Source organism: Phlebotomus papatasi, chromosome 3 (assembly GCF_024763615.1).
Source record: "Phlebotomus papatasi isolate M1 chromosome 3, Ppap_2.1, whole genome shotgun sequence".
Lineage (NCBI taxonomy): Eukaryota > Metazoa > Arthropoda > Insecta > Diptera > Psychodidae > Phlebotomus > Phlebotomus papatasi.
Genome location: NC_077224.1, coordinates 8,324,873 through 8,337,753, shown reverse-complemented (window position 1 = coordinate 8,337,753; position 12,881 = coordinate 8,324,873). Strand labels below are relative to the sequence as shown.

General features: G+C 31.5%; 1 protein-coding gene across 1 annotated transcript in view; it reads left to right on the top strand.

Moving 5' to 3' along the window:
• LOC129806624 (neural-cadherin) overlaps positions 1 to 12,881 on the top strand; it is a 654,674-nt gene that overhangs the window by 562,045 nt on the left and 79,748 nt on the right. Inside the window, exons 14-15 of the mRNA XM_055855343.1 lie at positions 5,070 to 5,185; positions 11,127 to 11,291. Coding sequence (XP_055711318.1) covers positions 5,070 to 5,185; positions 11,127 to 11,291 — 281 coding nt within the window. The remainder of the gene's footprint in view (positions 1 to 5,069; positions 5,186 to 11,126; positions 11,292 to 12,881) is intronic.

The following is a 12,881-nucleotide window of genomic DNA, read 5'->3' as shown; positions in this document are numbered from 1 at the left end:
CTAAAATTTAAGAAAACCTTACGAAAAGCAAAGGTGCAAAGTCACCTGCATTTACGGTATGTTAAATTAATGATCTAGCAAAAACGTAAAGAATTACTTATTTATTTTAAAAATGCCTAGGGTGAAAGGAACACCTATTGACACTTTAAGAACTCGTGTCAGCACTTATTGACACCTTACTCTGTACCATTTGGGATATGAAATTTGAACATCTCTGTTTACAGTAAAAGGTATATTACAGAAAAAACGTTATATTACTTATATTTTACTAGATACATTCAATAATTATCAACATTTTGACAAAAGTGTCGATAGGGGTTCCCTGTCGAACAGACGTTCCTCCGACCCTATTCCAATAGATTTTTTTTTTCAAACTCCAGTGTCAACAGGGCTATATATAAATAATTAGTTGATACTACTGGAGTCGCACTGTATTGAGCTCTTCTCTGAATCATCTCATCAATCTATCACGTATGGTCTAATAAACTTATCTTCCTTATTTCTCCATCTCGAAAATCAATGAAAAACGGACCAGAAATATAACATGAAAATTCAGCTTTACATTCTCAATTTTCACTCTGTCAGAGAAATCCTCCTGGAAAATCCCTATGTTCAATTGAGATACATATTTCACAAGTGAAGCTTTTCTTGAATCCATGATGTGCCGAAGGAAAGTCCATGTAGCTGAAGCTTTTGGATAGGATTTGGTATTCACGGAGAAAAATGGTTAAGGAAATTTGTGGTGTGAGGTAGAAAAAAAAAGTTAAACCTAGCAAAAGCTTTTGCGTTTTAATTTTGTGCAGACCACAAATTTACAGAATTTCACTCAACTTCACTTTCAACATTTTTTTTTAATGCTACACTACTCACTCAGAGCTTTTTTTTGCAAGCTTTCGTATTCAGTGAACTCACAAGTACATCGCACATTGATGTTTAAGTGTGGGGATAAACTTAATTTTCCAAACAGTTGAGTATGGAGGATGAAAAAAAAGTGTAACACTGATAATCCTTATAAAATGTTCACATGAACGACTGTACTTTTTTTTGCCCGCTACCCTGGCCATCAAAACTAAATCTAGGGGAAAGTTTAAAGCTCAACAGAGGACAAAATTAAATTTTTCGCCAAGCAGGTTGAACATTGAGGTAATAAAATATAAACTTTACTAAGGGAACATTGCAAAAAAAAGAGTCCCTGGGAAATAGAGTTGTAAGGATTTTAGGAGCAATTATTGGAGAAACTATGCACAATCTACCATAAGAAAATTCTTACAATAATACTAAATTAAATTTATTTATTTTAGTAAATGTTACCTTATTAAAAAATATCCCAGCTGAAAATGTGAAAAATATAGTTCTCAAAATAGCTGAGTTTAATTTCCTGTGACATTAAAAATATGTCACTATTATCCATTAAAATTCTGATGGTGGGGTAAAAAGCAGGAAATTTTCAGCACTTTTTCCAACCCAAAAAGCCTCATTTTTCCCTCCATTAACACTATACACACATTTTCAATTAAAGTATTCAATTGAAAGGCATATTATTGTGCAAAATGCACTTTTAACCGTTTTTGTTTACCACACCCAAAAAGTTTAATTTTATTCACTGACCGGATGAAAAATATTTTGCAAAAAGCTTCGGATGTTGGGTAGAAATTGGAGAACTTTTGGGAATAATTTTCGCAAAATTGACTAATTAAATGCTTACAACAAGTATACAAAAAAAATAGAGATTCAATGAAACATATTTTGGTGAATAAAGCGTTATATTCAGTCATGTTGAAATATTTTACATTTACAATAGCATGGATTTTGTGTCGCTTTATTTCTATCAAATAAATTAAAGATATATTATATAGATTTCAATACATGCATGACAATACTTTCTAATACAGAGATGGGTTTATCAATCCCAATGTCTCGTTGAATTAACATCAACTTGGCCGGATTAGATTCTAACGTCCTTATTGCTTAAATTATCACTGGGAGACCTTAAGCAGATTTGAATCCAATTCACTATATGCATCAAATCTACTACAAAATCCATTGAGTGTCCCACCCATTATCTAATTACAATAAATAATTTAACAACAAGAATCCGATGTAGAATAAAATTTAATGGTAGTGCGGCCTTTAAACCGATCGTTTTATCCCATCTTATAAATTGTTTCATTACCAAACATCAGGTGGTTGTACCACTAAAACACTCTAAATTCAAAATTATTGTATTAAAACTTCTTAGGTGAATGCGCTAAAAATCACGCACAGCTCAATAATAAAACGGTGAATGCGATTAAAATCATGCACAGAGCAATCATAAAACGGTGAGTGCGCCCAAAATCACGCACAGCACAGGAAAGGAATAAAAGGAATCAAAAGAAAAATAATGTGTGGTCTTATAACCAACGACGACGTATCGAACCGACGGTACTGACCTATGTAACCGGCCTATATTTTTGTAAGGGTAACCGCGACTGAATAACAAGTTACATGAACGGATGTCAAAACAACATTATTCTTTAATTTCTTTGAAAACACTGCAAAGAGGATATCAGATAAAACTGTTTTTTAATATAAAACTGTCAATTCTGAAAAAATAATTTTAAAAATTATATTTCTCACCTATTGAAGAAATTGAAACCATATAGGGTAAAGCCTCATAATTTTGGACAGTCTGCTTATAAGCATCGATGTTCCAAGTTTGAAGTGCGATATTTTCAATACCAATTGATTTTTTTGTTACTCTCTTTTCAGAAGGGTTATTTAGAAACTTGACAAGCTATTTATAGTCTTATTTTTATTAAAATTAGTTTTAATACGTTTAAAAATTAATTGATATGTATAGGTAAATTTGATTCTTATTTTGGACAACTTGGTTGTTAATTTGGACAGCCAATTCGGCTCAATAGAATGCTCATTGTTCTCCATTTCGAAAACCTATCCTTAGAAGAGTTACCAAGTCATCTTCCTGTTTATGTAAGGGTACCTTAGAATGTCACAAGAAGCCCAGAAATCTTCCTATATCATTCATTAAAGTGATTTGACTTCGGTAATCCAAGTACGTGCGGATTTGCTCATTCCCTGGCCTTTCTGGGAGCCTTTCAAGGCTTTTCTCACTACATTTTGTTCGTACAGAAGATGCTCTTTTGTTTCTCCAGACATTTATACAACCTGGTCATCACAAAAACTAAAACTTCACGAAATTTCGTGAGAAAAACATCTGTCCAAAATAAGGTTTATCACCTCACTGGTGAATCCCTCAGAAAATTGCTCATTTTCAACAAAGCAATTTTAAACCAAATTATATTCAAAATTAAACGTATTTAGTGTTAAAATCTTCCAAAACGAACATATATTTAGATATAATTCATTATTCATCAAATATTGGAATAAAAGTCATAATTTTAATTAATTTGTTTTTAGTGTCCAATGTTATCCTCAAAGTGTCCAAATTTAGAAACTCTCCAAAATTATGAGCCTTTCCCCTATATATAATATTTATATTGCAGTCTTTTTTAAAGATTTTGCTCAATTAAATTTCACGCTACAGGTTCAAAAAATAATTTTCATTATTTAATAAGATGATAAAGATACACTTCCAATACAAGTCACACAATTAAAATTGTATCATGTTGAATCAGAAGAGATTATTTAAAAAATTAGCCACACCCCGATAATTAAATTTATATCTACGACTTCCTTAAAGAAAAAATAAATAAATAAAATTTTTAAAAAAAATCAATAAATAATCCTATACGTGGTCAATTATTTCTAAGGATTTTATATTCCAATGAATTCATTTAAAAATGAGAAATAATTTATTGAACAATTATACTAAAATATGGTATTGCAATTGGTCCAAAATGATGATCATACTTTTAAAATTAGGCCACATCAAGGATTGAGTCATTCCTACACTGAAAGAAATCCGAAAAAGTTAAAATAACATTCCAGAAATGTTAATTTTACCCTGTAGTATTGATCCGAAATCGGTGTAAATATTACCCTTTTTAGGTGTATTGGGGGTTGAAGTTACCCTTTTTCATGTTAATTTTACCCTTAATAAGGTGTAAAATTAACATTAAAAAATGTTGATATATTTTTAGACCTGAAAAGTGTTAAATTTATGAGGAAAAAAGTTAATCGCACCCCCGTTTTTCCTCAGTGTATGATAAAAGTTTCCGGTTTCTTGAGTTTCCCGATGCAAAAAATAGGTTTCTCTGGATTCACGAAGCGTTTTTCGGATAAATGGCAAGGGTTTTAAAATATGAGTTACCCTTAAAATTATTTCAAAATTTGTCTTATATGGTAAAGTGGTACAAGTTGCACAATGGTATAAGTTGGACAGGGCTTTTCTTCTTGATAAATTTAGTACTTTATTTTTATTTGTATATTTTTAATGCATTAGTTTTATAATTTGGTTCTTTGTGCTTAAAAAGAATTTTGTACTGCATTTATCAAGAAAACAGCCATGTCCAATTTGTACTGGAGAATTTTCCAACTTGCACACTATGTCCAACTTGTATGAAGTTGGAGCCGTAAAGGGTAGGGGCGAGTTGTAGGATTTTAGTGTTTATGGAGCGCATTGGTCTCGAGTGTATGAATAAATAAATAAATCAAAAATTAAAATAAATAAAAAATAGATTCCGAATTGCCCTATTTTACCCTATACTGTTCATTTTGCTTTTTAAATTGTTTTTAAAACGAGCAAAATATAATACCAATTTCTTTCTCAATGTTTCCTCCATTACGAGGCTTAATGCCATGTTTCCATCCAAAAGCTCTCCAACATGTATATATATTTTTCAAACTGCAGAAGAAAAACTTTAAAAGTTATTAATGATTTTCCTATCAATACCGTTGGGGCAATTAATGTACTTTTTTAATGGGGAAACTTTAGAAATGTTTAAAAGAGAAAGGAAAACAGGAAGGAAATTGAGGAGGAGGAAAGTACCCCATAGATTGATGGAAAGTTAATCGGTGACTTTCTCCATCTTTCACCATCTCTTTCACCTGGGTATTTTGTTCAATGCACCATATATAAAATTTTCTTTTCAATTTTCTCTTTGCAGCATCGCGTATTCGATACGAGATCACAAGCGGTAACATAGGAGGAGCTTTTGCTGTTAAGAACATGACGGGTGCCATTTACGTGGCTGGTGCTCTCGACTATGAAACACGGAAACGGGTAAGTTCTCTTATTTTTTGAGCTTTTATTCCAATTGCTACAGCTCGTATACACTAAACCCCGATTGAATGGGTGGTTTTGGGGGTTTTTGGTCAGAAACCCTACGCCGCCCCAATTATTAGGTCAAACAGAAGGCGTGACTCAGGGACAGCAGAAAGTGATTGGGAGAGAAATATTTTGGTCGTGCCATTAAATGATTTATTTAATTAATTTTAGCTGCAAAATTGCAGTTTTTTGTTGCAGAGGTTGTACAGTTGGTGAAATGAACATGGAGATGGTCAAACAATTGCACAACAATGGGAACAATTCACCCACAGAATCATCATTATATTTCAGAAGAATGAAATAATGCGCAAAGTTTTCATTATTAGCTTTTTGAAATGAAAATGGTAATATTAATAAAATGAATTTTTCACTGAGATTGCATTTCAGGAGGGGCGGGAAATGGATCACCCGGAAAAAATTTCGCAATTGCTGAACTTTTAAAAAAATATATTAAATTTATTTGTGAATTATAGAGCTTGGAGAACTACATAAATTTTAAAATACCTCCAGTAAAAATGTGTATAATATTGTTGTGTGGTCCTGTATATTTCAAACAAAGCTCTAGTATACATTATTGTACATATGCCTCGTCATGTTGCATTTTCCAGGAATTGTCAGGATACAAAAAAATTGTGGATCGTTCTAGCGACCAAAAATGATGATATGCCACAGTGAAAAATCCACAAATTTTGCATCTAGTGTCAAATAATGCCTGGGTTCGGTAAATCAATTACTAAAATTGATTTTAATTGAAAAGATAGTAATTTCCATATTAATCATGTGGCAAAATGCAGCTAAAATTCGATGGAAAATTGTTGCCTGGGTATTTCCAATTTTGAGTGCGATATATTGCATGATTTATCACACCCATCCATTCCATGACCTATAACCTTTGACCCACGGACCTCATGTCCACCAGGTTCATCTTGAACCATCCACCACCAAACCCCCAAAAACCCCAACTTTCTGTCCACATTTTGTCGAACCACCTAGTTATAGTAATTGATTTGGGAAATAGAAGAGAAAACATTTTCATTTCGAATTTTCATCAGCATAAATCGTCAACCACAATTGTACCACCACAAAGAATCCCCCCTCGTTTGTCCTGAAAAATTGTGGGAAATGTTTTGCCAATGGGATTTTCACCTCTTTTCCTAGTGGCCATCTTTCATGAGGTGAAATATGGGGTTAAGCTGAATCATCATATTTTACATGTGAATTTTCGTTGAATTTTTCACTTTCAGTTTGGCGACCATTTGGAAGATTTGATCACAATCGTCTGCAGAATTTATGACCCAAGGAATATTTATAATTTTCCTTTCAGAAGCAGAAAAAGTGCTGAATTGTTGGTTTATCTGTCTTATTCACTCTGAAAAGAAGTTGAGCGAACTGAGAGGATAGTGAACTCTGAAAGAATCAAATTGACTAAAAGAAGTAAACAGAAGAAAGTACACTAAGAAAAAACCTAAAAAGTTGAAACAACTCTATGGCAGAGTTGAATTAACTCTACGAATATCGATGTAATTGTTACTCTTTTTCGTTGTAAATTTTAGTAGGGTAAGTGTGCCAAATTCCGGCCACCTTTTTTGTTCCTCGAATTTCCATGAATTCTTAGTTTTTACATACTCTAGAGATTATACAATGAAAAAGAATAACAAAAAATGTAGTTTAGACAAACGAGATGACGTGAAAAATATATTGGAGGAATTCCCGAAGGGCAAGGAACTATGAAAATGAAGGTGACCGAAATAGGGCACCACAACTACATATGTCTATATTTTTATTCATTTTAAAATGTATTTAGAATGATTTTAGAGTAAATAAAGACGGTAAACTCTTTACAGGGTTCCAAGCAACACTCTTACAAAAGAAGGAATAAAAAAATCAATTTGTCTTTAAAATATTACATTTCAAACTTGAGACTTTGACGTTTGCATGCAACTATGCCGAAATTTGGCACACTTACCCTAAATAGAGTTTAAACAACTCTTCGTGCGAGTTGAAATAATTCGTCGGATATCGATGTAATTATTACTCTTTTTCGATGTAAAATTTCATCTCGACTGAAGTATATGCTTAAGTGTTTTCTTTTTAAGTATATACTTCAGTCAAGAAGATTTTCATGTGACAAAGTTCATACGGAACATCAACATAAAATACGCCTAACAGTGTTTCATGAAAACATGTGCGTGCATCATACATGATATTTCGCTCGACACATAGGGAACTTGAGGTCAATAAATTATTAATAAAGAAAATTATAAAATAAAAATCGAAAAAACTTTACTTTTCGGGAATATCATTTATTAGGGATAAAAAATAGTAGAAAAATCGGTACTTAACCGGTTCATTACCGATGAAGACCGATGCAGTCGGGTTCGACAGTGCAGTACTTTTCCGAAAAATCCAAATTTAACCAAATCGGTTGAAAAACGGATCCTCCAAAGTGATTGAACTTTGACCTTCAATAATTCAAAATGGCGAATTTTCCGGTGATAGGTATGTTTGGGCGAAATGTTTGCCAGAACCAGCTCTAAAACATATCCAAAAATCATTGAAAAAGCTTGGGCCAATTTTTTGCAAAATTGGAAAAACCCTCATTTTTACCTATTTTTGAGCGATATGGGACGTACGAAAGGGGAGGGGGGAAAGTAAAGAGGTTTGGTACGAGATAATGTCATTTGAGGAGGGGTCATCGCAGACCGGAAATCGATATCTCTTACCGTTTAAGCTCCAAAACAGTGGGAAGTTGAAAAAAAAGTCGATTATATAACTGCTCTCTCTTTGAGTTCGAGCAGTAAAAAAGATAAAATTGCAAAACATATTCATTTTGAGAATTTAAAGAGTAATTTTAACTCTAAAAAAGATTTTTTAACTCTTGAAACGAGCTATTTTAACTCTGAAAACGATTTATTTTCAGTCTTAAAAGAATTTATTTATACTCTCTTGTCATGTAAATTTTAGGAAGAAAAAGTTAAAGCAACTCTTTCGAATATTACACCTAAATAGAAGTAAAATAAACTCTAAATTATAGTTAATCAAAAATCACAAAAAAGAGTTAATTCAACATCGATTCGAGTAAGTTTTACTCGATTATTTTTCTCAGTGTAGTAATCACAAATAATGGAGAATGCACAATTGCAAGTTATTTTATTAACGTGACTTCTGAAAATTAATTATAATAATGGAATTATGTATATTTTTGTCTTGTAGTTATTTTGCTAACAATAGTCACTACCATCAAACTATAAATGATACAAAAAGAATATAAGAACGCTAAGTGTATTGCTGTTTATATATAGAATTCTACAGAAATGTAGGGGAAAGTACTCTCCTTTCGAACTTCCATGCCTTCGAATAATGCGAATTTTCTTTTATTTTTCCCAAGAGACTTACATATTTTTATTAAATATTAGTTAGCTTATTATCAATTATTGATAATTATGTGACTATCATGTGGAAATCTCTTAGAAAAAGTGAAAAAAAATCACATTATTCGAAGGCATGAAGGTTCGAAGGGAGAGTACTTTCCCTTACATGGAGTTCCTGCTTGAAAGAAAACGAACTAAAAGAATTTTATATAAATTGTCTACTATTCGGAGTTTTTTTATAAAATAATTTTTAAAATGCCCCTAAATGTATGCATTTTTTCACGCGGTAAATTTGAAATATATTTCTTATGGACTGTTACTGCTGAAAATAATGCTGAAAAATTGGCGCCGAAAATTTCTAACATACATCACTGCGTTTCCATAACTTACCCCAAAGATATCTCCTGCAGATATTCAAATTTACTGTGTCACTAGAGTTAATGCTTAATCTTTTTCCGGTCCCGATAAATTCTTTCAAAGCGGACCTCCCTGTACTGAGAAGAAAACGTAAGAAGTTAAGGGGGTGACCTGATATAATCATACGTTTTGGTTCACTTTGAAAACTATCCTTGGTTTGTTTAGATTTCGCTAATTATATCAATGACTTTAACACACTGCAAAAGTATTCAAAATTATATTTTCAAAGACTATTTAGGGTTAACTAAAAAATAATTTAATACTGAAGACAATAAACTTTTATTCATTTCATTCGGTGCGCCAATTCGATAAAGTTTCCATTAGAAGTGGAGAAAATGTGCCTTAAAGTTTCGGATCGTCTCTATATCTTCGAAAATACTTCGTATTGGATTCTGAAATCGTTATGATATATTTTCACAGAGTTTATCTATTTAAACAATAATAAAAATATTGATTCTTCTCACCTTGTAATTCAGGCTTCCCCATTAAAGCGGGCAAATTAAGTCTCTGTTCTTGTGATTCATTTCATTAGAAATATTAATTTTGTTTTAGGAATTTATTTTTAGTATCATCTTTGTTTTATTAGATATAATTATTGAAATTTTGCATAACCGGTAGAAAAATTATTTTAAAGACCAATTTAAAGGAGAGTTTTTGATTCAAAGTCCCCCATTTTATCGAAAATCCTTTTAGATATGATCCTATTAATTTCGCTTAAGTGTACAAAATCTGATAATAATCAGAACCATTAATTATGAAAAACGTAAAAAAAAATAATTTGTTTGAGTATTTTTTTTTATTTAGTGTCATTTTGAATTATTTTGTTTAGTTGCAGATTGTTGCATTCTGATAACAATATCATAACTTTTGTTTTGTAAACATTTTTTGACATTTTAATAAAAATTCATAAAATCTAGATGAAATAATTTTACTCACTGTACTGGGCAGTTTCGAAAATATGTTTATAAAATAAAATATACGTTGGGCATAAATAAGAAAATAAATAAATAGATAAATAAAACTAAAAAGAACTTTAAAAAATAAAATGATAGTCGAATATTAGTTCATTGGCTTGGTTTTTAACACTTAAAAAATATTCAGTTAAGGTACGAGTACATCTCTTTCTTAGGTCTCACTGTTCTCTAGCAGGGAATATCACACAGATCCTTCACACTCAAAAAGTATATTGCACAGAAAAACGTATTTTGTAAAATAACACTTTGTAAATGTTTGAGAATTTCCAACTGAGGAAATATAAAATTCTCGTACAGTCGTTTAACAAGTTTGTAAAAGTTTGTACTTTTTTTACAAACATTGCTCGTAACATATGATCACTTAACGATCACTTTTCGTCATTTTACAATTTTTTGTAAATATTCGTAGACACAGAAAAACGTTTGTAAAACTTTGTTATTTGTTCGTAAAGTTTTGCCAGGCATACATGAATTAACGAATAAATCGTTGTAAAAGAACGAGAATTGCTCATTAAGTGTTCGCGTTACGAACAATGTTTGTCAGGGATGTACAAACTTTCACGAACTTTTGGGAGTGAGCGAGATGACTAGATCTAGGTTTCAGTCACTCTTATTGGAAAATCAAGGATATGTTTCAAAAGAATTGAGTTAGATATCTTCTGATGCATTTTAGAGAAAACCGTTCATGGAGATTGCTATAACCTTTGACTGGGTTAGAACTTGTCGACTAGGTCGTACGCTCTGTTTAAGCGTAAATCCAGCAATTAAAAATTATTATATTGTTATTTATTCATAATCACACGGTACTAAAGTTTCAAAATTTTAAATTATTCTATGAATATTATAAAATTCGCAGAACATAAATTTTGTGATCTCAGTTCGTAGAAAAGCTCCTTTTCAGTGTCTGACAGAATAATATGGGTTAAAAATTGTATTAGAAAACCCATAAAATTCATATCTCGTATCTTCCTTTTCAGATGTTCACTTCATTCATCTGGCATGAAATAAGTCCTTCTTTCCCAGGGCATTTCACTGTCCAATCCATATTTCTCTTGATCCATCACATAAAAAAAAAGTCTTGGTAATGAAAAATGGTACAAAAGTCTTTTCTCTTTCTCCCTGTGCAACCTCCAGTATGAACTACGTTTAGCGGCTTCGGACAATTTGAAAGAAAACTACACGACAGTTGTGATCCATGTCAAGGATGTCAATGATAATCCACCCGTTTTCGAGCGTCCCACTTACAGGACCCAAATCACCGAAGAGGATGACCGCAATTTACCAAAACGCGTCCTACAGGTTGATGATGATTGCGATTGATTCAACAAGCACAAATTGCCTTTTTTTGCTAGTTTTGCCTTTTACGTAGCTTTAGCAGATTTCATGCTAAATATATATACAATTTTGATTTAATGCCACTTCTTTAAAGCTTTGAAATTTAGATTATTTACGAGTGTGAGTTTTTTTTCAAATGTTTGAGTGTGATTTATTTTTAGCAATTCTTTTTTACCCCAGCCAATTTTCATCAGAATCCTGTGCATGTCAAGAGTTCGTCAAAAGGCATTTCACTGGTCAAATATTTGTAATTTGCTTTATTAAAAAAAATATTCAGAATATTCGGAATATTTATCAAATATTCACAAAATATTCTCAATATTCACTTTGAGTATTTAAATTGTTATTTATTGAATTTAAATATTTTAGTTCCTTTGCATTTTCTGATTGGACAAAGCTCTGTATTCCTCAAAAAGATTCAACCAATTGGAGAACACGAAGAGAATCTAAAGTAATATTCATCAAATAATGGCAATTAATATTATTTATTTAAGATTAAATATTTAGTCTTATAAAATATTTAAGGCCCATCTCGTTTTCGGATTTTCTAAAGCATTTAATGCTTTGAATATCTCAAGGTTCTACCAATCACAGAACACAAAGCGACTCGGCTAACACATTGAGTACTTATTAAGTAATTAATAAGTTCTTAACTTAATGACTAAATTTTACAGATAGTTGTAGAACGTCCAAAAAATTGAAAAATAGGTATGTGAAAATGAAACAAACGTAGAATTTCGTGGAAAATAGAGAAAATGCCTTGACTTAACACTAAGTACTTAATTAAGGCCTTTGTATTAGTCTTTAATTAAGTAATTTGTATTAAGGACATGAAAATTTCTATTTCAGTTTTCACTCTTTGTCACCAGATGACGCTACTATCGCCCATAAAATTCCATAATTAAGTACTTACTAAGGACTTATTTCATGCACTTGGACAAAGCTCTTACTTAAGAGCATGAGCAATGCCTTTAATTATAGCATTGCACTAGCAACAGCTAAAATGTTTTATAAGACTGAATATTCATTTAAATGTGTATAATACTTTAGTCCCATTATTTTCAAAATATTTTAAATATTCCCAGAAAATTTGGTATGCATTCGCTAGTGAAATGCCTCTTGAAATGCGTTGAAGCGTGGTTATTTCACGAATCATTCACTTTTAATTCAGTATGATGTTTTTTTTGTGTCACAATTGAACCAGGAATTACATCAATTTCCACAGCGGCATGTCACATTTTTTTTGGTTTTATTTTTTCAGTGTTTTGTGTGTGGTATTTGCCAACGTCACGGGCACATTTCAGGAAACTACAAAAAAAAAAACCATCTCTTCACAGGATATTTCTCCCCAAATCAATCATCATTTCCATTTTCCCATTGTTATGTCTTTCACGAATATCCAATTGATTAGGAAAAATATTTGAAATTCACTGTTGAAAATATATAAGTTTCATATGGGTAATTCCTGCTGGGAAAACTTACCAAAATTTTTTTTGTACCATTTCATCGCGGTGCTCATGGGTCCATGTGAAAAACAAAAACAGTATGATTTAA